Source organism: Onychomys torridus, chromosome 5 (genome assembly GCF_903995425.1).
Source record: "Onychomys torridus chromosome 5, mOncTor1.1, whole genome shotgun sequence".
In the NCBI taxonomy this organism is placed as follows: Eukaryota; Metazoa; Chordata; class Mammalia; order Rodentia; family Cricetidae; genus Onychomys; species Onychomys torridus.
Genome location: NC_050447.1, coordinates 49,567,950 through 49,593,582, shown reverse-complemented (window position 1 = coordinate 49,593,582; position 25,633 = coordinate 49,567,950). Strand labels below are relative to the sequence as shown.

Genomic DNA, 25,633 nt, shown 5'->3' with positions numbered 1-25,633 from the left:
CCGCCCCCCGCCCCAATGACTGGGCATCAACCATACAGTGCGATAGCCTGCGTCAGAAGTACCCCTTTGATCTGTCACCTAGCAACATGGCCTTGAGTGGTTGGTTCAGTTTTCAAGATTCTTGGAGTGTAATCTGACCATGACTGGGGCCCCCTGTGTTTCCTAGGGTTCCCAGCAGGGTTCTCTTGCCTGTGGGCAAGTGCCACAGAGCTATTGACCTCTGCCTGCCTTCTCCACAGAGCTGCGGGTGGAGGTGGAGCCACCGGCTCACCAGCTGCCCCGGGAAGGCAGCTCCTCTGAGTATTCCAGCTCTTCCTCTAGCCCCATGGGTGTGCAGGTGCGAGAGGAGAGTTCAGACAGCGCTGAGGAGAGCGAGAGACGTAAGACACCTGTGATGTGGCCTGTTTGCTGCCCCTCCTTCTGAGCTCGCTCCTGGGCGCACACTGTGCTAACAGTCTTTTCCATATTCAGGTGTGGACATACATGTTGAGGGTACTGATAAGGAGAAGCCTGTGATGCTGCTGACTCACTTCCCGTCCAGCTCTGCCAGACCCACGGCCCAGGTTCTGCCTGTGCAGAATGAGGCTGGCTCCAGCCCTGCAGGTCACCATCCCCTGCCCCCACAGCTGATGCCAGCAGCTTCACACCTAGCACCTGTCCGCATGCTGAACTCAGTGCACAAGTCGGACAGAGGCAGCGCAGACGTGAAGCTCCTCCCACCCTCTGTCCACTCTCTCCTGTCCTTGGAAGAAAGGAACAAGGGGCCTGGCCCTAGAAGTGGCACAAAAGTAGACAAGAGCTTTGGTGGCCCTGTGCTGGACGCATTGCCCTCAGCGGCACCCCATCCGCCAGTACAGGTCCTCTCGGGCCTTGTAGAGAACAACTCTGTGTCACCCACGGTCCCTTTTGGTCCCCGGGCCAAAGTTGTGCATGCAGCCACACTGGACAGGGTGCTGAAGACAGCCCAGCAGCCAGCCCTGGCTGTGGAGAGCAGCTCAGCCGCCACAGGGACACCAAGCACCGTCCTGCACGTGGCCCGGCCGCCCATCAAGCTACTGCTGTCCTCCTCCGTCCCCGCTGATGCTGCCATCTCTGGGCAGACTTCTTGCCCCAACAACGGGCAGATCAGTGTGCCCCCTGCAATAATCAACCCCCGGACTGCTCTGTATACAGCCAACACCAAAGTTGCCTTCTCTGCAGTGAGCAGTGTGCCTGTGGGCCCACTGCAGGGCAGCTTCTGCGCCAACAGCAACACTGCCTCCCCCAGCAGCCACCCCTCCACATCTTTTGCCAGCATGGCCACTCTGCCCAGTTGCCCTGCCCCCAGCTCCAGCCCTGCCCTCTCCTCTGTCCCTGAAAGCAGCTTCTACAGCGGCGGTGCTGGCAGCAGCTCCCCAGGAAACATTCCTGCCTCAAGTCAGAACCACCACCACCACCACCACCATCAGCAGCCCCCCGCACCCCCACAGCCTGCACCGCCGCCACCTGGCTGCATTGTGTGCACGTCCTGTGGGTGCAGTGGAAGCTGTGGCTCCAGTGGCCTGACTGTCAGCTATGCCAACTACTTCCAGCACCCATTCTCTGGGCCATCCATGTTTACCTTCCCTTTCCTACCCTTCAGTCCCATGTGCAGCAATGGCTACGTCAGCACCCAGCAGTATGGTGGTGGCTCTGCCTTTCCTGTTGTGCACGCGCCCTACAGTGGCAGTGTGACTCCGGACCCTGTCCTAGGTGGGCAATCCACTTTTGCGGTGCCGCCCATGCAGAACTTCATGGCTGGGACAGCAGGGGTGTACCAAACCCAAGGCCTGGTGGGCAGCACCAATGGCTCCAGTCACAAAAAGAGTGGAAATCTGTCCTGTTACAACTGTGGGGCTACTGGCCACCGTGCTCAGGATTGCAAGCAACCGTCCATGGACTTCAACCGGCAAGGTAAACAGTGGGAGGTGCTGGGTTTTCCTTGCTGTGCTGGTTGTGGCTCCTGGGAGAAGTACCCATGGCTGCTTGGCTTTTTGGAAACATAGTAAACTTGTTTTTAAAGCCAACTTATTTGTTAGGCCATTCACAACTGCCTGCAATTTCTGCTCTAGGAAATCTAGAGCCCTCTCCCTGGCTCCTGTAGGCACCTAAACATATGCGCGTGCGTGCGCCGAGACACACACACACACACACACACACACACACACACACACACACACACACACACACCTTAAAAACAATACACTGAGCCAGGCGGTGGTGGCTCATACCTTTGATCCCAGCACTTAGGAGGCAGAGGCAGGTGGATCTTTGTGAGTTCAAGGCCAGCCTGGGCTACAGAGCGAGATCCAGGAAAGACACAGAGAAACCCTGTCTTGAAAAACCATACAAACAAACAAACAATACACCTTATTTAAGCAGAATGAGCTGGATGGAACTTACAGGGCTGTTAGAGCAGCCAGTGATTGCTGCCACCTCCTGGAAGATATGTGAAAATTAAGGGTGGGGCGGGCAGTCAGTTTCCTTAGCCAGCACGCACAGCCACCTCTGCTGGTCTGTTCAGGGCAGCTATATGCCCTTGTGTCTTGCTGACTGGCTGCAGCTTCCTTCCCCTTGTCTCTTTTTTCCTATAGTTTGTCTTTGTTATTTAAATTTAAATATGTCTACCGTATTATACCAGGCTTATACTTTTGTTATTGTCTGGCTTTGAACTCATGTTCCTCTTGTCTTGGCCTCCAGAGTGCTGGGATTAACATTATTACCACACACGTGGATCACTAGGTTTACAATTGCTATTTGTTCTGAAAAAATTACAGTAAAGTTAGGAAAGTTGGTCCCACTTTGCCCATCTCTGGGCTCCCAGCACCTCCATCTCAGGTTGTGCAGTTTCCTGTTGATCTTCACCACCTGGAGAGCTTTTAGAAGCCAAACCCTGTGACCTGAGACCACCCAGTAGTGGTACAGGTGGCTGCCTCCCTTCCCAGAGCTGATCTGCACCTTCTAAGTCCAGGCCTTTCCTGCCTGTCGCGTGGGTGTGCTGCCCGGTCTATGTCCAGAGAAAGAGATCCAAGGCATGGAGAGATGCTCTGTGCTGCTGTCACTTCTCCCAGAGTCTTGTAACCCACGACATCCAGCTGTGCATGAGTAGTCAGTCCTAAGTGGAGCTCAGGGGAAGGTGGGTGGTATGTGCACCTCTACAACTGACTCAGGCTTCACCCTCTTCTCTCTCTCTCTCCTCTCTCTCTCTCATTCTTTCTCTCCAGGAACTTTTAGGTTGAAATATGCCCCTCCAGCAGAAAGTCTGGACTCCACGGACTGATCCTTTTTTTTTTTTTTTGGCAACAGAACATTTTATTAAGCCATGAAAAATCACATAGAGAACTGAAGTCAAGTTGCTATGGAGCCATGGAGACCTAAAGAAAAATCACATAGAAAACTGAAGTCGAGTTGCTGTGGAGCTTAATATTTTTAACCCAAAGGTGCTTTACTTTACTATACTGGATAGAGAATCTAGCATAGAAGTGCGTCAAACTCGATTTCATTGCCAAAATCCTAGTTTGGAGCTTGATATAAGTATGGACTGCCTAGTAGACATCTCCACAGCAGTGATGTGGCCACCACACCATTGTTGCAGTATGGAGACCTGTCTCCTGAAGATCGCTGGTCCTTCTAGGCTCACACATCAATTCCAGGGCAGCTATGCACGACCTGAGTCAAGACTGCAGGTCGGAGTTCTCTCAAGTGGAGTTCCCCAGTCGATCGGATCCAAGACCCCTTTGGGCTAGGAAGTGCCAACTGGATTTTGCTGTTTCCTAGAGTGGGAGCCTCATGTCTGGCTTCTTAAGGATTGCACTACCTGACAAGGACCTCTTCAGTCTGGGAGGCAGACTCTTCTGGGACCCGACAATGTAGGGGACTCCATCAGTGGGCATTGGAGTTGGCACCAGCAGGCTGCTTGGCCTAGTACACCCAGAGGTCGCAGGGTGTCCTTCTGCAGACACTTGGAGCAGTTCCAGGTTTTTAATATTTTTTTCTGTAAACAAATTTACACAATATTAGTAGATAAGACATAGCTCACTCTTGACAACTTCGTTTCTAAGGGTCCAAGTCCTAGGGAATCCAGTCACCGAGGCTTGAGACCACCCCTCCCATTGGTGGCTTTGAGCCTGCTCTCTCCAAACAAGAACCAACTCCGAGGACATGGGAATGACTCGACTTTGTGAGTTGGCCTTGACCGATGCTCCTCATCCTTCAGGAAGCTGGCAAGTTGTCGTGTCTCAAATGGCTTCCCCAGGACCCCAGCCCCAGAGCTTACTGCTGATGAATTTACACTTGAGACAGACCTTCAGCAGTAATACAGTCCTGTGATTTATGAACAAAAGACTGGAAACTGTCAGCTTCTTTTGTGGTAGGCTGTGTGTTGATAGTTAATTCCGTTAAAATTGCCTGGAAAACTTCAGTAGAGAGATGCAAGACTCCTCGAAACCACTCACCAGTTACAGTCCAGACCAGGGGTGGGGGTGGGTCCTCACTCCTCAACAGGGTATGAACATTTCAACCCACCACAATGGAGGCATGAGGGGCTTAGACCTTTGAGGTTAAAGGGAATTTTATGCTCAAATAACATTTAAAATGCTGAAGCCTTCAGTGTTAAAAAAAATTAATGGTAAAAATCTTGCCAAGGATTTTCCAGCTTCGTATTTATGGAGAAGAAAATCTCAGTCCTTAGACCTTTCTTCAGATGGGACAATCACCCTCATGCAAAATTAGTGTAAATCACAAAATACCCTATAACTGGAGGCTGTGATGCAAGGCTTCATGTTCTAAGATGGGCTTTCTATCCGTGGAGACCCACACGGAAGGCTTGAGTGTTGTCGATTCTATGCAATGCAGGATTGATAGACCTCTGTTCTGTCCATGGCACACAGTATCACATCTGTTCTGAGGTGATGGTGATGAGGTGTTAGGGATGCTCTGTTGATCTCTCACTCAGTAACACTACAAATGTCAAATACAAGAGCTGACACAACTTTGCCTTAAAGAGCACCAGACTGGGATGGTCGCATTGTGTTATAATAAGGAAGACTTAGAGTGTTCATTGATGTTTACGATTTTAATATTTCTGAAGGCCGTTACAGTGGCCTGGATATGTGCTGAAAGCCAAACTTTTAAATTTTTTGGTTTTTTTAAACAAAGAAATATTTTAAATAAATCCTATTTCAACACAGAAATTGTTGAAAACTGTCTCATAGCAAAAGAAAAAATCATATTTAAGTTTTTTGTTTTGTGGTCAGTATAGGGAATGGAAGTCTTGTTACCCTTTCAGCTGTTAACCTGAAAGACAGCAGTCTGCTGTGGCAACTCCCACATGACTTGGCATTCAGCTGAGGCAAGTGAGCCCCAGCACCATCTCAGCTGTCCAGACGACAGAAGTCTGTGTCTGGAAGCCGCCGATTGTCTTTGGAAGAGCTTGTGTGGTGTGGCATTTCTGTGAAGCCGGCAAGGATCATATCACGCAAAGGAGCATGCACAACATGGAATCGTGGGCAGATGTTTGTGGGTGGGTGGGGCTCACTCCCATAGCCTGTAGAGGCCGTCAGCATGGCCAACACTTATTTCTCCACTGGGAGACTTGTTACACACCGAACAGACCAGCCCTTTCCAGTCATTGTCCTAAAACTGCTGTGTCAGATGGCAGTGGTACCCAGGTGGGCATAGCCCTGGGACTGTGTCGTCAGTTCTAATCCTGTGCTAACATCTCAGGGTAGGAAGTGGGATATTCAGATAGGAAGGAGGGGCACAATATTGGGACAAAACAGCTATGTGACCTTTTTGTTGTTTAAGCAAACCACTCAATTTTCTACCTTACTTTCTAGTTTTTATTTCATGCTTGATAGCGAAAATTGGAAAGTGTTTTAATGTTGAAAACTCCTAACTTCTGAAGAACACTGAGGAGTGGGAGCTAGCTCTTACAATAAAGACAAAATACTTCTTGAACATATATACGGTTGGGTATTAGGAAACCAGCAGCACGCTCATCTCGCAAAGGTGACGACAGCTGGCCTGTTAATGCAGTAGCTAGCAGCTTCCGAGTGGAGCTCCGGTCAGGCTTCCAGTCCTTCGTGCAGGTCAGCCTGGGGTGTGCCACACGCATGTCAGAGGCATTGGCAGTGGCGGTACCTTTGCCTACATGTGTGCCATGACAGTCCCTTGAGGACAGCCCGATGGGAACTGGGTCTCTCGCCGCACTCCGTCCCTGTCACCCTATCTTGTTTCCCTGGCATTTGGTCTGGTCTGACACGTGCTAGTTTTACAGCCAGTTAATGGGTGACATCACTTGCTAAAGTCTTAAAAGGTTGTAGGGACTCTGTCTGCTCAGCCTCATCCCAAGGGCAGTCTTGTGAAACCTGAGCAGAGAGAGCTGTCCTTTCCAAAACACAGATGACTCCCATAGAGCAAGTCAGGTGGCCTAAGAAACCATGGGGTCCAGAGACTGGACTGTTGGCCTGTCTGAGTCTGACTGAATGCATCACCTATAGTCAACACTTGGCAATATTTCAGAAAACCACATACTGTACTGGCAAGGCCAAGTCCAGGTCACTGTCCTACCACAAGGTAGGCAGTGCCCAGCCCTCAGCACAGGTCAGTTCTCACGCACACACAGAGGAGGTGTTGGTACCAAGACTGAAACCTTCAGATTCTATTGGGCATATTTTCTTTTTAGGAATGAAGGACAATTCTCCCCATTTTTGAGCCATTCTTTTGTCAATTCTACAAAATTGCATGTAACTTTATAAATATTTTTACAAGATATAGTTTTGTAAATATTTAATATTCTGCTAATTTGATTTTGAATTGTAAATGTCAAGTATTCTGTTTTTGGGGTTTTTATGTTTTATTATACTTTGTTAAAAAGGAAAAATTGTACATTTTTAGACTGTTTTTATGAGTAAATTTAATGTACGGAAAATAAAAATTAAAAAAAAAATTGGTGTTCACTGTCCCCAGATGTTTGTCACAGAGGCAGGAGGACCCTTTCCCAGCTCAGTTCTCTCCAGGTGAGCACCTTCTTCCTTTGCTCCTCCAATCTCTAGGACTCTCGGGCTCTACCCTTCCTGCCAAGGTTCCCAGCTCTCAACAGTGTCCTCACAGTGCAAATATTTGACTGGGTTAAAGATGTTTCAGCTGCGTAATCTTTTATAGTCAGAACCCTAGGATGTGAGATGGTCGCCCTGTTCTTGTAGGAGGGGACCTGGTGAGACTCACTTCCAGTATCTGCATTGTGAGGGTTGCTGAGACGGTGCTGCACCTGAAATGTCCTGTTTCCTTTGGACAGTATATGCAACCCCGTGCAGCTGCCATCTGCCCTAAGCTGAAGTTGCTTCCACTGTCTCCCAAGTGTCAGCAGCTGTCCACATGAGTAAAGCCTCCCACCCCACACCCATCCTTTGCTGTGCATGCTCAGATGGGCAAGGCCGCCATCATGTGTGTTACCACAGCACTAACTTGCATCTTGACAGCTGGCAGATAGGTCAGCTATCCAGAAAATTTAAAAGCAGGAACTCGTGGCAAGGTGTTGACCAAGGAGAGAGAGGAAGATGCCCTCCCCCTCAGCACAGGGCCCAGATCCCATGCTGACACCAAGAGACAGCTCTCAGGACAGGTTCAATTGTGCCTTTATTCACTTAGTGCATTGAAGTGTACAGGTGTCCTATAAATGAAGGCCGCCCGTCGGGGCAGCATTTTTAAAGCAGTATTACAGGAATCCTTATTGATCGCACCGTAGTTATAAAAACCGGGGACATAATGACGTACACAACCTACACAAGACAGGGTAGTCAGAATATACATGATGTAAATAAAATAACAAATTGAAAGTTAGCAAGGGGACAGCTGCATGCAGGGAGGGGGAGGGGCGCCTGTAAGGAGCTAGGGTAGGAGGTGGCTATGTCGGGTTTTCCTCCATGACAGCAGGCAGTTCTCACTGAGAATCTCAGATCACAAACATGAGTGACCAAGGATGGCCTGAGTGTCACAGTGGACCACATGCAGGTAGCAGGAAGCAGTGATTTGCATTAGTTGGAACGGGCCATGGATATCATCAAGAGCATGTATCTCCTGCTGCTGTTGTCTTCACAGCTGACATCTAATGTACTGACGTCGAGTGGGAGACTCAACAGCTGTCTGATAGAACACTCTTACAAAAACAGTTACACACTAACACGTTATCTATAGCTGTAAGCCAAGTGCAGATGGGAGTGCATTTCAACTTCAGAGTTGACAGCTGCATCCTAATGCCAGCACCGCACACCTGCTGTTCCCCTCCCTGGAGCAGGTATGGGGCAGACAAAATCCAAACCAGTTGAAAAACACTGCAGCCTCTTATAAAGCTGGACCAAGCAACCCCTTGTTCAAGGCTGGAACTGGCCTCTAAGCAGTGGTGTCTGTGGTAGCATCTAGACAGCAGCAAATAAGCTTCCCTGCACCATTGAGGGTGAACATGGTGCTACTTAGAGCTACAGCCTACACATCTGGCCTGTTTTTGGTCAAAGCCAGAGCCCTCTGGGGGCCTCTGCTAGACAACCTGGGCCAAGGGACCGCTTAGGCAGACTTATCTGCTGAGTTGAAGCCCTTTTAGAGAAGGCAGCAGATCCCAGGAAGAGACTGTGCCCCTGATGATGCTGTTCCATTTTAAATCCCTACTGAGCAGAAAAATGGCAAAATAACTTGGTCTGTTTTATTGGCAACTTAGGATGCAAAGTATTTTATTTTTAAACTTCTAAAGTTTGAACACAAGAGAGCCTAATTTAGATGAGTTTCCAAGCTGAATGCACTTGCATGGAGCTCAGTTTCTGGCTGACAAACAGTTCCTAACAACACCCTAGGTGGGCGCCTACGTTCTGATCTGTGAGTGTGAGCTGACCAGCATCCGCTGGTAACGTCCCTTTTTTCCTTGATAAGGGCTTAACAAACATCAGGCATTGTTCTAGTCTTACACGGCCAGTGCTGTTCCAAATGTCTCCTGGGAGGCATACACCATGTACAGAAAGCCGTCTTCATCCTTCTCACTCTCGTACACTTCAGAAATGGGTGTGGACACACTCACCATGCTGTGCCCGTTTACCAGGAGGAAGAAAGCTTGATTGGCGTTAAGCTGTAAGCGCCTTCTGTGGAGAGAAGACAGTGGGGAGACTCACTGATATTGCCATACTGTGAAGAACTTGGGCCACTCAAAAAACCAAAAAACCAAAACAAACAAAAAAACCAAACCACTGATCTGGCAAAACTAAGCAAGCCCATAGCCCTCTTAGCATGTTACAGCCCTCAGCGATGGTTGGAATCAGGAGGGACTGGCTCTGTATCTGACGCCAGCTTGAAACTGTCATCCAAATAGCCATTGGTATTCAAAATCTACAACTGGCCAGAGCCTTCCAGGTTGCTGCAGTTCTGAGTCCATATTCTCTTACTAACTCTCACTGTCCACAAGCTTAAGTATTCCTGACAGTTTTACTAGGATGGGGGATCTCAAATGAGTCAGCAGCAATCTAGCAATATTTCAAAGAACCATCATACAGTATATCTGTCCAACCTTTAGCCCCTCAGATGCTAGACCACATTCATAGCTGTCCTGAGATACATGTAGCTGCAGGGTGGACCCACCTGACTGACAAGGACATGAAAGAAGTAGGAGGGACCTACGGCTGGCACCCAGATGGGGAAAGGAGAAGTGTCACTCAAGGAAACGGGTAAGAAATGGCCAAATACCTAATTATCTTGATGAGCTCGCTCATGTTCACGTGATCAGGTACAAGGAACTTGGTTTTATCCAGGACGGGCAGTTGCTTCTCACCCTTGTATCGCTCTATTATCACCTGCAAAGGCCAGAGACACTTAGCAGCAGGCACAGTGTTCCCCATACTGTGGCCAGCATGTGCTATGTAGAGTCGGGCCTGATCCATCTTCCATTAGCTTCCCATAACACCCGTGTGACCAGCATTCATTCACAGCTCTGCCTGTGAAATGTGGCACAGGACATGTACTGGCCACCAGGCACCCTTTTTGTTGTTAAAGCTGTTTTGCTAGGATTAAAGGTGTATGTCACCATATCCGGCTGGATTTTTTAAGAACAGTTTACACCGTAGTCCAGGATATCCTTTAACTCATGGCTATCCACCTGCATCAGCCTCCTAAGTGCTAAGATCACAGACATGAACCTCCTCATACCTACTAATATATACGGCTATAAGTTTTATGGATTCAATGGCTGTGAGCTGCTGTGTGGGTGCTGGGAATCAAACACAGGTCCTCTGTGAGAGCATCAAGCATTCTAAGCCACTGAGCCATCTCTCTACCCAAAACATAATTTTTAAGAAATGTTAATAAAAGCAGCCGGGTGTGGTGGAGCACACCTTTAATCCCAGCACTCAGGAGGGAGAGGCAGGTGGATCTCTGTGAGTTCAAGACCAGCCTGGTCTATAGAGTGAGTTCCAGGATAGCCAGGGCTATCATACTGAGAAATTCTTTTAAAATAATAATAATAATTTAACAACAACAAACCCAAAAAGCTATGTATGGACATGGGGCACATGTATAATCCCAGTATTTGGAGGCTGAGGCAGTGAACTGCCTCAAATTATAGACTAATCTGGATTACAGAGACCAGCCTCAACACCAAAACGACACAAAAAGCTGCTGTAAGATCTAAGCATTCATTGACAGGCCTTAGAACCTCAGCACTAGTTTCTAAGTGCCATGTATCCACCCAGAGAACAGAAATCTCTGCCTGGTCATGGAAAAAGGAACACAGTGACATGCTTCTGGAGGGAAAGCACATGTCTGCACGTGCTCCCTGAGTGTGACCTGCATGTAGTTCCTCGAAAAGCTGCCATCCTCATCCCTGGGAGACTGAAAACTACATCCTGTGGATTGCTCAGAAGCATGGAATCCACAGAAAATGCCAACTGTGGGTGCCACATACCTGGGTTTATGAGGCAGACCCTCCAAAGTGCAGAGTAGTGAAGGACATGTAAGAAAGACTGGCACTCTTCTAGAAGGTCAGAAGTGTGGGAACACTAGAGGGCTGTCCCTGAGCAGGCTCCAGCCCCTTGTTGGGAATCCCCATAATGAAACAATCATCTAAGCATATCTGGCTCCCTCTCCAGTTCTTAACTTCTGCTTTTCCTTCTCTCCAATTTGAGAAGATGTACAGGTCATGATGGAAGACGTGACTGGTTGGTCTGAAACAGGCCTCTGCCCTCAAGGTTTCCAGCCTGGAAAGCCCAGGAGCCAGACACTCTGGCCACTATTCTCAACTACAGAGCCTGGCTCTCATGCTTGCTTGGTGTCACGAGCAGATCAATAGCTGAGTTTCTGCAAATATCCCAAGCTACTGTAGAAAGGAACCGCTGCTGTACGCCCAGACTACAGCCTTGCAGGAAGTTGCCTGCAGATCCTGGCAGGCTCAGGCGGCTGATTCCTGCAAGTAGGTCGGGCAGGCAATCCAAAGGACTGTTTCAGTTCAGGGAAAGCTACTCACAGGGCCCTGCCCAGGAAGCTTTACCCCCATGTGAGGACAGACTGGGAAATGTCCAGCCATTTAGAACAACATGTCCCCCCCCCCCTCCCCCCCCCCCCCCCCAGCTTCTGACTTTCCCCTTTGAGAATGGTATGATGAGGTTGGTGAGAAAGCTACACGGAGACACCTGCAGCACTTGGCACTAGGGCTCCCTTCTAACCCAGGGACGGCTGACATCCTGCGAGGCTAAGTCTTCTTCTACTGTGAAAGAGGCGACACCAAATTCCTCCCCGAATGTGGGGACTAGCTGTAGAACATGAGACACTTTGAACCCTGGCCTGTCCATGCCTGACTTCAGGGAACACCGAGTAGGGGGGCACTGATGGCTGTCTGTCAGCAAGACACTCAGTAAGGGGCTCAGAGTCATGTCCTTTCATCTCCTACACAAAGCAGCCATGCCACCCTGAGGACTACTGATTCCCACAGAAGTCATCCTTGTTTCCCTAGCAGTGACGGCTGGAGTAGAGTTTAGTAGTCAGTTGCTCAGGCCCTGGGTTCAATCTGGATACCACGGAGAAAAGGAAAAAAGCTAAGTTCTAGCCCATTTGTCCCTTTCCCTTTCGACAGGCACAAGAGCAACAAGTTCTGATTAGAAGAGAAGCGTGTGGTTCGGTGAGTTCACAAAGCCAGGGTCCAGGAGCTCCTGTGGGGGCAGGGGAGAGCTGTCTCGTGGAGCCAGAAGTATCATGACAGCCTCAGTAGGACCTACCGGGATCTTGGTGGGATGCTGCTCCCGTATGAGCCGGACATCTTCCACTCTTTGTTCTGCAAGAAAGGAAGAGACACAGCGATATCAGGGGCCGTGCTACCAATGCCTGCTGGGGACGGTCCAGTACTGAGGCAGAACAGAGCAGTGGGGACACCTTTCCCTGGACTTCAGGTATGGATCCCATCTCACCACTGAGCACTGAGGCAGTCAGTGGCCCAAAAGCAACAGCAGGTCTATCAGGCAGTTCAACAGAACCCAGAGGGTAAACCCTCATTTCAAGGGGCTGCAAACCCAGATGTATAGTCACACAGAGCAGGTTAACTGTAACTTGGGGAGAAGTGGGTGTCTCCCAATCTCTCCTGTCAAGTTTTGTTAGTTTTTCAGTCCAACTTGGAAACACCAAGGACTAATGCAATTTTCACTTAGCACTTCTGGTTAAGGAAGGAGGGCCACTTGGTACCATTCAGGATGTGGTTTATTTCTTTTCTGAAATGGTCTGTGTATCCCAGGCTGGCCTCAAACTGGAGACCCTCTTGCCTGAGTCTTCCCAGTGCTGAAATTAGAGCTGTGTACCTGGGCTACAGCGTTTGACACTCTCAACGCCCCCATCAAAACCCCATAGAGTCTGCTGATGAACACTTTCATGAGAATAGCTCCGTTTCATTGTCTGGTTTTGGAGACAGGGTCTCCTGTAACACAGCTTGGCCTCAACCTCATCATGTAGTTAAGAATGACCTTGAACTCCGCCTCTACCTGACCAAAGCTGGGAAGGCAAAAGCCAGTCTTCTCTTCATTCTCAATGCTGTACCAGGCTTTCTGTTAGGCTGACAGCTGGAGTCACTCATGAAGGAGGTGGCAGCGTTAATCAAAACAAAACTAACAGAACTATGACACTTTGGGGAGGACACATGGTGTTTGCAAACAGTGTTGTGAAAAATCTTGAGAAAGCTCCAGAAAAAAAATGATGCTGTGGCCAACATGACCACAAGTTTCTGTGTCACTGCCAACTGCATTCGGGTTAAAAAGAACTTTCTGATTGCCTTTTAGAAAGGCCATGGAACCCGGGCAGTGGTGGCGCACGCCTGTAATCCCAGCACTCAGGAGGCAGAGGCAGGTGGATCTCTGTGAGTTTGAGGCCAGCCTGGGCTACAGAGTGAGTTCCAGGAAAGGCGCAAAGCTACACAGGGAAACCCTGTCTCGGGAAAGAAAAAAAAAGAAAGAAAGAGAGAGAGAGAGAGAGAGAGAGAGAGAGAGAGAGGGAGGGAGAGGGAGGCCATGGAAATAACTCCCGTTTTAAGTGCAATCATATCGTGTTGCTCCCATGTTCCTAGCTAATACTTAAAAATCACCTTAGGCATGGACTCAGAGACTAATGAGGAACAGGGCTCCATGGACAAGGAAGAGTCCTGGCTGGTATTTCTACCAGTGGTTCTTCCCTGACAGAAATCTGAAGGGCCAACTGCAGATTGAGCTGCCATTCAGAGTAAACTCAAGGAGCTGGGGTGTGCTTATTGACAAAACATTGCCTGGTACATGCCAGGCTCTGCACCAGCACCAAGTGGCTTACCCTTTACCCTTCTCTACTCAAGAGCTGGCTGAGTTCTCTGCACCATCTCTCCTGTCACCCCACAGATGGGGCGGTCCCAGCTGTGCACGGCATCCCGCCTCTCTCCAGAAAAACTCCATTGCATCCCTGCTGACTACTCTAGAATGTAGGACAAGTCACGACAACTCACTCACTCAGACCAGTAGCTGCTCACATACCTGGCATACAGAGTCCACACTCCGGGGCTGCACAGATGGCTCAATAGTTAGGAGCACACGTGGCCTATAGCCACCATCTCTAACCCCCTTTTCTGCCACCATGGGCACTGACAATGCTCATGGTGCACAGACATATATGGAGGCAAAAGAACTAAAGACTTAACTCACAAGGCCCCAAACCCCAGCTGGGCAAGCTTTTTTTTTTTTTTTTTTGGTTTTAAGAATGCTAGGACTAAAGGTGTGCACTACCACCTCCCAGCTTGAGCTCTTCCTTTAAAAAAAATAAAAATGCTGGGCAGTGGTGGCACATGCCCTTTTTTTTTCTTGTTTTGTTTTGTTTTGTTTTGTTTTTAGAGACAGGGTTTCTCTGTGTAGCTTTGCACCTTTCCTGGAATTCACTTTGGAGACCAGGCTGGCCTTGAACTCAGAGATCCGCCTGGCTCTGCCTCCCGTGTGCTGGGATTAAGGGCGTGTGCCAGCACTCAACACTTGGAAGGCAGAGCCAGGCGGATCTCTGTGAGTTCGAGGCCAGCCTGGGCTACCAAAGTGAGTTCCAGGAAAAGGTGCAAAGCTAGAGAAACCCTGTCTCTAAAAAAACAAAAATAAATAAAAATAAAAACTGGGTGTGGTAGTCCATACCTTTAATCCCAGCACTTGAAGGCAGAGATAGGGAGATCTCTGTTAAGTTCAAGGCCAGCCCAGTCTGTTTAAAATAACCAACCAACCACCACAACAAAGACCCAACTAGTTAAGATGGGAATGCTCAGGCAGAGGCAGATTTCTCAGAGTAGCAAAGTTCTCATCGACGATTTGAGAAGGAAAAGAACAGGCCAAAGGGCTCCGCCAGAAACTACAATGTCATCCTCATTTGTCCCAAACAAAATATGACCCCAAAGGGAAAGACAGGCCGTTTTTGGTTTTGCTTTCTTGAGCAGTCTGTGTAGCCTCAGCTGTCCTGGAACTCGCTCTGTAGCCCAGGCTGGCTTCAAATTCACAGATCCACCTGCTTCTGCCTCCCCAGTGCTGGGATTTAAGGCGTGCGCCACCACTGCCCAGATAATAGTTGTCTTTATTAAAGTAAACAAGGGACAAAACGGATGGCCCGTAGGACTTGCTCAGCCTTTGGCTACAGGGACAGTGAACTGGGGTATCCCTGAAGAGTGGGGACATTCAGGGCATGCTAGGGCATTTGTAAGCAGACAGCTGCTCAGAGGCCAACAGTTTGTACTGGAGGAGACCGGGTCCTTTAACTGTAAGGACATATTTATCACGCCTCTCTCCAGAGACCAGCCCAAGCAACCATCGACAGTTTCAGCCTCTCAGCATCCCAAGTGCCTCCCACCTAGGATTGTGGAGAGATGACTAATTACCAAATAAAAAACACAACATGGCAGTGAGCTCCTACAGAGGCCCAGGAGCAGATAAGCAGAGGGTAGAAGTCTAAGCAAATATTGTTTTTTCTAGTGCTGGAAGAACAGATGCCACCCCCAACCCCCATTACTAAGTTATCTCTCTCCATTGGGCCCAGCACTGAGTGACACCTAGGTTCCCGAGCCACCTAGGTTATTTTGTTTGTTTTGAAAGAGGAAGGGTCTCACTATGAAGACCTGGCTGGCCTGAAGGCACTATGTAGATTAGGCTGGCCTCAAACTCAGACAGGTCTGCCTCTGCCTCCCCAGTGCTGGGATTAAAAGCTTGACATCTAGCTGAATTTGATGGGAATCTTGCCTCCTGGAGAGGGTGTCAGTCCCTGGGGCTATTTATTTTGGTCCAGTATACAAACTTCCCTAGAGATGGGTTCAAGGTGCTTAGGACCATCCAGAAAAAAATGAGCACTGGGTGAGAAACAGGTTTGTTAGTAAATAAATGGGTCCCCCTAGGGGGGATAAACCCTCTTTTGAGAAGAGTGGATCCTGAAATCATTCCATCAGTTTTGTTTGTTGTTTTTTGTTTTTCCCCCAGACAGGGTTCTGTGTAGCTTGGCTGTCCTGGAACTTGCTGGCCTTGAACTCAGATCTGATCTGCCTGCTTCTCACTTAGTCAAGTTTTAACTTGAAGTTGGTTCTGTCTTTGTAAGAATCTGCAAGGGTGCCTGGCCTCCAGAATGTCTTAGTCCCCTTTCAGCACTGGGGATGATGGCTACTTACTGGAAGTGCAAGAATGTATGACAGAAAGCTAAAGGGATTCTGCCACTAGGCGGATCTTGAGCTTCGCGGCCCTAGGCCCCACCCAGGTTCTTCAGCTACAAAGGGTCTGTTTGGAGTGAGCCCTAAATCCACCCTGTAAGCATCCCCTCACTGCAGATAGACTCCAGCGCTCCACCAATCTAGATACCTTAAAATGGAGAAGCAAGATTGGTGTGGCCTCCACAAAGGGGCCGCTCCAAACAACGTCTGTATGGCAAACCTCTAAACTCTTGTGCCCACAGTCAAGACCACTAAAGTCAGAAGCAAGGAAAGCAGCAGTCATCAGGTCCCCGCGTTTTCTTCAGAATGGCTGGGGGACGGGGAGATGACACCTAAAATGCGTTCTAAGGCAAAGACGGATGGAGCTTCGGAGAGTTTACCCTCGGCCACTCTGGGGATCCGGGTTCTAGCTAAGGTGCAAGGCTCACTTTCGCACTCCCCTTACTCCTTCCTTGACAACTGTTCCAGAATAACTAAAGATCACTACAAGCAAAGCACACAGCTATCAAATTCCCGTTAGTAGACAAAGGCTCTCTCTCCTACACCAACGTCCCCAGGCGACTGTCCGAGCGGAGGCGGCTGGGTGCTGTCCCGGGGCTTGCGGGCGCCCAGACCCGGGACCCACTAAAGACACAGCCGGCAGCGCCGCGGGACGGTCCCCTCCGCCACTCGGGTCGGGTTTCCTGTCCCGGCGGGGACGCCGAGACCACCGACGACCAAGGTGACGCGCCGGGCCCGGGCTACCCAGGGGACTGAGGCCGCGGGGACCGCGAAGCTGGGGGATGGAGAGGGAGACCCCACCGGCCCCTGGCACGTCCCGGCCCCTGATGACACCACCGGGATCCCGACCACCACCCCTCCCGACACCACCCGGATCTCCCACCCCAGGGCCCGGGGCACGCACCGAAGCTGCGACGCTGCTTGAAGGTCTTCTCGGACGGCATGGCGCGGGAGTCCTGGGTCGGAGGCTCTAGCTCCCGCGACGGCGACTTCCCTTGTGTCTCTTCAGCCCGCAGCTGAGTCAGGTGACCCGCGGTACGTCAGCGAGGGCGGGACCCAGGGCGGCCCGCACAACCGCCATGACTGGAGTGGCGGAATCCAGGGCGGTGCGCGTGCGTGCCAGCGGCCACGGAACGGACTGTTCTGCGCGTGCGCCGGCCGCGCTGGTGGGCCGCCGCTGCTGCTGCGCGCAAGTTAGGGGTCTGCGCCTCCCTGCAGCGGGTGCTGGTGCCGGAGAGACCTGCAGACAGCATTCCCCCTCTGCCCACGCGTGGCCCAGCCGGTGTCCCAGTGCCCGCCCCTTTGCCCACGTCATTTGTCACCCCTAACCTCTCAAAAACAAACAAAAAACGGCCGACTTGAAGTCTTTGCCTGCTAAATAATCTTTACGTTTACGAACCCCAAGATGTCTGGAGACTTCTTGTGGCTCCTTCCCCTGCGTGTCCTGTACCGCCACTAACACAAGTATGTACTCCTAGGTTGAACTTGGAGAAAAGCAAGGTCTCAGGAACTCCAGACTTGTAGGTCAAGGTCAACTGCGTGTTCCTGCAAAAAGTTAGTAACCCCACCGCAGTGTTGTTCAGCGCGTCCGTTTTCCCTTCCTATAAAAGCCCCTTTGTGTACCTGAGCTCCTGAGCATGGACTTGTGGGGACATGGCTCACCTAGACTTCCCAGAGTGCCAGCCCATGTGTAACCCTCATTTCCTTCCCACCACCTCTCACGCTTTGGTAATGTGAGCAGTCAGACAGAGTCCTGGAACACCAGCAGAAGCCTGATCCAGCCATGATCCACCTTGGAGAGTCCAGGAAGACAGTCCTGTCTGGAGACCTTTACCTCAGCTGTCCCTTCGCTGACAGATACTTTTACCTCAGCTGACCCCTGGGTGGCTTTATCACAGGCCTGTCCCCACTTGGTTGCCTGCTGATCACCTCTGCTGCTGGAGCCTGGGCCTGCCCACTCCTTAGCCATGGCTGCCTGTGGTCTAGGACAGGTTTCAGTCTCATTAGGCCATGACCCTGAGGTTGTCAGCTGCAGTCTAAGCCTCAAGTCTGAGCCTCGAACTCCCTGTGAACTTCCCACTTCAGCTGGAAGAGCCGGTGATGGGTATAGAGTGGAAACTAACAGTGCTGAGCAGCCATCCCCACTTCTGTGTGTGGTGCCATGTTTGTGCCAGCCCGGTGTCCTTGCAGATCTATTGCCTGGCACTGTGACATCCCTACACCCGGGACTTCTTCCTTTAACTCTGGAAACAACTTTGTTGTTGTTTTGTTTTTCAAGACAGGGTTTCACTGTGTAGCTTTGGGCCTTTCCTGGAACTCACTCTGTAGCCCAGGCTGGCCTCAAACACACAAAGATCCGCCTGGCCCTGCCTCCCGAGTGCTGGGATTAAAGGCGTGTGCCACCACCGCCCAGCTAGAAACAACTTTCTTTACATACTGTTTGTCAAGGGGATTGATTGCCTTATACATCGATGTGAACAGGAAACATTCAAAACATATTACTGAGTAAAATCACAGAGGGCTGTTCATTTTTGTTTGTTGTTTGCAAACTTGAGGACTGTTGTTTTGAATGAAACTCCTGCACTGAGGCCCCCGAAAAAACCAGACTAGCCGGGCAGTGGTGGCGCACACCTTTAACCCCAGCACTCGGGAGACAGAGGCAGGAGGAGCTCTGTGAGTTTGAGGCCAGCCTAGGCTACAAAGCAAGTTCCAGGACAGCCAGGACTCTGTTACACAGAGAAACCCTGTCTTGAAAAAACAAAACAAAAAAAACCAGACTAAAAGTCAAATTGGAAGCCAGATCTGGTGACACAAGGCATGTTGTCTTAGCACCCTAGAGGCTGAAGCAGGTGTATCAAAAGTTCAAGGCCAAGTTGGGCACGATGCACAGACCTGTAATCCCAGCACCCAGAAGAGAGGCAGTCTGATCTCTGTGAGTCTAAGGCAGCGTGTTCTGCATAGCAGGTTCTTACGTAGTGAGAACCTATCTCAAAAAAAGGGGTGAGGGGGGTGGGGCTGGTGGGATGGCTCAGTGGTTAAGAGCACAGACTGCTCTTGCTGAGGACCTGGGTTTGGTTCCCAGCACCCATGTGGCAGCAGCTTAGCTTTAACCCCAGCTCTAGGGGATCTGGCACCCTATTCTGGCCTCCTCAGGCATCGGGCATCAGGCACCCACATGGTGCAGTGCATACATACAGGCAAACATTCACATACATTAAATAAAAATCTTTTTGCGTGCATGCGTGTGTGTGTGTGTGTGTGTGTGTGTGTGTGTGTGTGCGTGCGCGCGCATGCGCGCGCTTTAAAAAAAACAAACAAAAACCAACAGGATTTCTTTGTGTAACTGCCTGCCCTGGCTGTCTTGGAAAGCTCTCTGTAGACCAGATTGGCCTTGAACTCACAGAGATCTGCCTGCTATGTCTCCTGAGTGCTGGGATTGAAAGTGTGAGCCATCGGGCCTCACCCCTTGTAACCCTATCTCGGGAGGCAGAGCCAGGCAGATCTCTGTGAGTTCAAGGCCAGCCTGGTCTACAGAGCGAGTTCTAGGACAGGCTCCAAAGCTACAGAGAAACTGTCTTGAAAAACAACAAGAACAAAACTAGGATGCGCAGGGCACGGTGGCCCACACCCTTAGTCCAGTACCTGGGAGGCGGAGGCAGGCAGATGTGGTCTACATAGTGAGTTCCAGGCCAGCCAGAGTGTCATAGTGAGACCTTGTGTAACAGGTCTCAAACTAAACAAACCCCCCAAACAGGAGCTGTGGAGTCACATCTCCCTGCAGACTACTTCAACTAGCATCAAGTTGTCTTCTGCCTTTCCAAGGAGGTCTGACGTCAGCTAGTCAGGTTTTCTCTTGTCTGTCCCCACCGAAGAAGGAGCATGTCTTGGAAATGGGCAGTCTCACACTGCTGCCTGCTTTAATGTAGTTCTCTTTATTTATATACAATAAGACTGATGCTTTCTGCAGCCTATCTCTAGCTGTAAATCCCACCTCCTGCACCTGGCTCAGGAGAACACAGTTCTGGTGTGTGGAATGAATTGTTGCCTGAATTCGGAACAAAAAATAAAGGAAATGTAAATCTTCTAGGTCCCAGTGAGCCTTGCCTGCAGACTTAACTACTATTGTGTATGTGTAAGAAATGAGTTTTCTTTTCCTTCTTTTTTGGGTTTTTGAGACAGTTTCTCTGTGTAGCTTTGGAGCCTTTCTTGGAACTCACTCTGTAGCCCAGGCTGGCCTTGAACTCACAGAGATCCACCTGCATCTATGAATTTTCTTTTGTTGTCTTTTTTTTTTTCTTTGCCCTGCAGTGGTGGCACTTGGCATTAATCCCAGAATTTGGAGGCAGAGGCAGGCAGAATGTGAGTTCAAGGCTAGCCTGGTTTACAGAGCAAGTTCCGGGACAGCCAGGACTACACAAAGAAACCCTGTCTGGGAGAAGAAAAAAAAAAGGACAAAGGCGAAAGAGGAGGAGGAAGAAGAAAGAAAAGAAAATGGGCTTTCTTTTTCTGTGTTGCTGAACTGCACAAACTACAAGGAAAGGGAGTCAGATCTGACTTGTGGCAATGGCGAAGGGAAAGAGGGATTTTTGCCTTCCCTGGGCAACCCCAGAACCTCAGGCCCCTGGCTTATCAATGTAGGGTTGCTCTTTTGTTTTCTCTATGCTGAAGTCTACACCTTTGAAAGCTGCTTTGATGCCAGCCTAAGTTCTCACTGCAGTGTGAGTCTAGAACCATCTATCCCAACACCATGTTGTGAGAAGAAACCAACCAGAACCCAGGGGAGTCAAATGATGCTTTTCAAGTCCCACCTCCCCCAGGAGAATGGCGGTTTATATTGACAGAATCTAGATTCTATTCAGAGCGGGCTAACATTTCACATAAAAACACAAGAAGCAGACTCGTGGAAATTTGCCAACAGGAGTGTGCCTGAATGGACATGAGTCACCTAAGGGGTTCCGGTTCACCCAAGTCTGTTTGGTTTTCTTTAGTAGTGCAAGGACCTAACACTGCTAGGCACGTGAACCAACACTCTCAGTGGTGGAGTGCCTGCCCAGCTTCCAAAATACCCTAGGTTCCAGCTCCAGTCAAAACTCAAAAGATGCATAGTTTATATAACACATAGTTGATTTATTATAAAAATCCATTTATTTGTATATCTATGAATTTTATCTGAATGTATTTCTGTACACTATATATGTGCAGTGGCCACAGAAGTCGGCATCGGATTCTCTGGAACTGGGGTTGGAGACCGTTCTGAGCCACCATGTGGGTGCTGGAAATTGAACCCATGTCCTCTGGGTGCTCTAAACCTCTGCGGTATCGCTTTAGCCTCCAGAGTATAATTTATTTTTAGTAATATGATTTTTTTTTCTCCGAGTCAGTCCACATACAGTAGAAAAGCAAGAACACAACGTTTATTCTGTTTACTCAAAGAATTTCCTGGTGCTTTTAAATTTAATCCCAGCACTCTGGAGGCAGAGGCCGGAGGATCTTTATGAGTTCCTGGCCACCCTGGTATACGCATAATGAGCCCTTTTCTAAAAATACAAAGTAAAAAGTGTATCAACTAAACATTCTTGAACCCAGGCGGTGGCACCTTGAAAAATTCCCACCTCACTGCTTATTCATATTCCTAGGAGGTAGATTAGATGAGGAAACACCTGGAAACCGACGCTCGCTCCCAACGATGAGCCTAGGCTGGAACCTGGGCACTCCGGAACGCAGAAAACCGGAAGCTAGAACGCCAGAAGACGGGAGGACACTTCCGCCCGCAGCACAGAGCCGAGGCGCCACACTCAACATGGAGGGCGCGATGGGCCCGGGGTGTGCGCGGAGCTGAGGGGTTTGCGCACGGCCCGCCCCGCCCCTATCTCTTTCTGATTGGAAGAAACCGCCCATCGGCTTTGTTGTCTGAGAAGCTATTGGCCAGCTGTGCAGTCAATCTCAGATCACCGGCTCTTTGGAACAAGTAAACAAGAATTGCTCAAGAACGTCTAGGGGAACAGGGCAATCTGTTGGGCAGAGTCCGTCGGGGACAGCGGGGACAGCGGCCTAGGGAGACCTCTGGGCCACTGGACGGAATTGCGGCGTCGCTCCGTCCATACTCGCCGCGGGGCTGTTCATTCTTGCAAGGTGGTTGTGCCTTGGCTCCCTCTTGGCGCCTCCCGCACTTTCTACCACTCTGCACTTGTGCTTCTGACTCCTGGCACCGACAAATAGACGCTTTCCACCATTTACATATTTATTATTTCAAAGGTCTCATACTGTAGCTTGGACTGGCCTGGAACTCGCGTCCTTCCTGATACTTTAGCCTTCTAGTTTCTGAGATTACAGGCATGAATCATGATGCTTACCCAAAGTCCACCCTTTTTCTTTCTTTTCCTTTCTTTCTCGAGACAGGGTTTCTCTGTGTATCCCTGGCTGTCCTGGAACTCGCTCTGTAGACCAGGCTGGCCTCTGTAGACTTAGAGATCTGCCTCCCGAGTGCTGGGATTAGAGGTGTGTGCCATCACCGCCTGTCAAAGACAACACTTTTTGCTTGTTTTTTGAGACTTGGTTTCGGGTAGCTTAGGCTTGACTTCCAATGCCAAGTGCAGCCCAGGGTGAACTGATTCATCAGTCCCCTTCTCCCAAGTGAGTGTGTGTGTGTGTGTGTGTGTGTGTGTGTGTGTGTGTGTGTCTGTCTGTCTGTCTGTCTGTCTGTCTGTCTCCCACATCACTGTTGCAAGCCTGGTTACTCTTCCGTGTAGTTTTCCTTTCTTTATTAGGAATGCGAAGCTGCACAAGCATCTTAAGTATGACACACCAATCCAGAGAGGCCCTGTGGTCACCAGCTGGGGTCTCTTGCCTTCTTCCCCACAGTTGGTGCCAGAGTCTACACTGTTCCCCCACCCCCCCCCCCCACCCCCCCACCCCCCCACCCGGCCAGGAACCACTGGTTCCTTGTGTCTGGTGGTGGGTAGCTGTACACAGCCTTGCAAACTCTCTCCTTCCCTTAAGGAGTCTTCCTCCCCTTCAGGGTCTCTGTTCTACTTTTATGTCCTAGATTACATACACACAGAACCTAGGGTCCACATATGAGAGAAAACATTCGTTCTTCATCTTTCTAAATCTGGCTTATGTTACTTAATAAAATCACCTCCAGTTCCATCCATTTTCCTGCAGACTTCATAACTTCATTAATCTTTACAACTAAATAGCATTCCCTTGTGGATATGCACATTTTCCACATCCATTCTTTGGGTCTCAGGGCTGTTGTAAACAGAGCTGCAGTGAACACTGTGTAAGTGTCTCTGTGGCACATGGACTTGGGAGTCCTCCTGGTTTGCACCCAGAAGTGGCATACCTAGATGGTTCCATTCTTAGATTTTTGAGGAACCTTGATACTGATTCTCATGGCATCTGCACCAGTTTCCATTCCCAATAGCACTGCAGAGTCCCACCATTTTCTTTCAATTGCCCCACTTTTTATCTGAAGGTTTGTAAAAGAACTTGGTTATATGTAGAGGTATCTATGCAACAGAGATTTATAAATTTTCTGTACTAAGTTTTCACCTGTGTATATCAAACGCTAAACCAAAACAAAATGTGTTTGGTACCATGAAATATAATCTTGCAAGTTCATCTGCATCCCACGCTGCACTGGAAGCCTGAGCTGGCTTCCCAAAACACCACCTTCAGGATTGCATCATCCTCCCTGGTCCTGGCTCCATCTCCTGTTTCATCTGCTCAGATTCCATTCTGGCCTGAGGTTTCCTTCCGTGCCTTTCTGACTGTTCAGTCCCTGCTTCCTGGCAGGTCTTTGCTTTCCTATCTTTGTGTATGTCATTGCCTGGCACAGCTCTCAGCTTACTTTGCTAAGTTAGTATTTAGCAAAAGCTACCTCTTGTGTATTTTTCCTCACTAACTTCATTTCTTTATATATGTACAGATTCTTCTATATTCTTTGTAATTTTTCCTCTGTATGTTTTTTTGTTGTTTTGGACAGGGTTTTGCTATGTAAGTCTGGCTGGAACTGCTTGCTATGAGGATTGGGTTGACCTTGAACTCACAGAGATCTGCCTGCCTCTGCCTTCTGAGTGCTGGGATGAAAGGCATGCACCACCACTTCTGGGGTCTCACCCGTTTTCTTTGATATTTTGATGTTGGGGAGTGAATTCAGGGCCGTGCACTTACTGTAATCAGAAATGCTGCCTCCCCAAAGATCCTTTCTCTGAGTCTTCAAACAAAATCCAGTTTCCTCCCTGATCATAAGCACCCCTATACACTGATTACCAGAATTACATATGCTGTGTAGTTTTGTGTCGGTCTGTCTGACAGTTTTGGATTGCAGTCTCAGAAGTCACGTTGTAAGCATAGGAATGTTTATTCTTCCAAAGAGGAAAACTTGACCAAAGTATTTTATGTTTTAATAAGCTCTCAGCTTCTCTAGGGAAGTGTGTGCTGTATAAATTCTTTTCTGGCCAGCTCCTGTTACTGATATTGTGGGTGGATAGATTTGCTGTCTATATTTCTTCAGACAGGTCGTCATCTGTAGTCCACTGAGTTGCCTGCCTCAACTTTTGTTATGTGTTTGGGGCTGCTCAGAGATTAGCCATGACCATGAATAAAAATTTAAAAGTAATTGTTATTATTCAATTATTAGATTTATATTTATTTAATGTATGTCACCATTTGTTTAATTATCCTTATTATTTATATTTGATTATTATTATTTTATTATTATTATTATTATTATTATTATTATTATTATTATAATACACAGAGAAACAACAAGAGTTTCTCTGTGTATCCCTGGCTGCACTGGGACTCCCTTTGTAGACTAGGCTGGCCTTGAACTCACAGATCCACCTGCCTCTGCCTCCCAAGTGCTGGGATTAAAGGCGTGTGCAACCACTGCCCAGTTCATGAATAAATTTTAATAAGAGGAAGCTTTTTATTTCTGTCTCCTGGACCTGAGAGCACTTCCAAGATGCAGTGCCTAGCCATATCAGCCCAGGGCTTATAAAGGCAAAAACCACAGGATTACATTTATTTGGTCTACTTGTCGGCAGGGTCTAGTTTTAACATATATGTCTTGTAGTTGTCCTAGTCATTGAGCAGAGTAAGAAAGTTTGATTACAAAAACAGAAATATCGGGTTAGTCTTATGTCCTACTGTTTTGCTAGAACAGCAAATTCTACAACATCAGTCAATTTAAGAATAGCCTTCAATGTCTGGGGAAAAATTAAAGTGGATTGCTAGGGTATAGCTTGTACAAGCTAGGGGCTTAACATATTAGAGGGATTTTTTTTTTCACTTTTGCTTTTTGCTTTTTGGTCTTTCAAGCATAGTGAGTGTAAACTTTTTAAATGTAATGTTAACCATCACATTTCCACAGTGTTGGGGTTATAGGAGCCTGTCACCATGGCTAGCTTTGTT

The 25,633-nt window shown here is 48.9% G+C and overlaps 2 protein-coding genes across 3 annotated transcripts in view; one reads left to right on the top strand and one right to left on the bottom strand.

The window, feature by feature from the left end:
* The window catches only part of Zcchc14 (zinc finger CCHC-type containing 14), a 55,812-nt gene extending 48,863 nt beyond the window's left edge, over positions 1–6,949 (top strand). Inside the window, exons 11-14 of one of the 2 annotated variants that reach the window (XR_004944977.1) lie at positions 240–380; positions 472–1,932; positions 3,243–3,995; positions 4,080–6,949. Coding sequence is in view for 1 of the 2 variants with exons in the window: in XM_036187584.1 (XP_036043477.1) it covers positions 240–380; positions 472–1,932; positions 3,243–3,298 (1,658 nt within the window). In the remaining variant the exon portion in view is untranslated. Of the gene's footprint in view, positions 1–239; positions 381–471; positions 1,933–3,242 lie in introns of both variants that reach the window. The other variant, XM_036187584.1, reaches the window with a different exon arrangement.
* Positions 6,950–7,638: 689 nt separating this feature from the next.
* Map1lc3b (microtubule associated protein 1 light chain 3 beta) lies at positions 7,639–17,250 on the bottom strand. Its single transcript, XM_036189105.1, has 4 exons — positions 17,118–17,250; positions 12,264–12,319; positions 9,745–9,851; positions 7,639–9,146 (listed from the first exon to the last, which is right to left on the bottom strand). Exons 1-4 carry the CDS (start codon positions 17,155–17,157, stop codon positions 8,972–8,974), a joined length of 378 nt encoding a protein of 125 aa, XP_036044998.1. The 5' UTR covers positions 17,158–17,250; the 3' UTR covers positions 7,639–8,971.
* Between the last annotated feature and the right edge of the window lie 8,383 nt (positions 17,251–25,633).

What these genes read in the sequence shown, in the direction of transcription:
- Map1lc3b (XM_036189105.1), bottom strand. Translation starts at nt 17,157, where the DNA reads ATGCCGTCCGAGAAGACCTTCAAGCAGCGTCGCAGCTTCG. An exon ending in AGCATCCCACCAAGATCCCG is followed by an intron (nt 9,852 to 12,263) that starts GTAGGTCCTACT and finishes TGGCCTTTGCAG; the next exon opens with GTGATAATAGAGCGATACAA. An exon ending in GAGCTCATCAAGATAATTAG is followed by an intron (nt 9,147 to 9,744) that starts GTATTTGGCCAT and finishes TTCTCTCCACAG; the next exon opens with AAGGCGCTTACAGCTTAACG.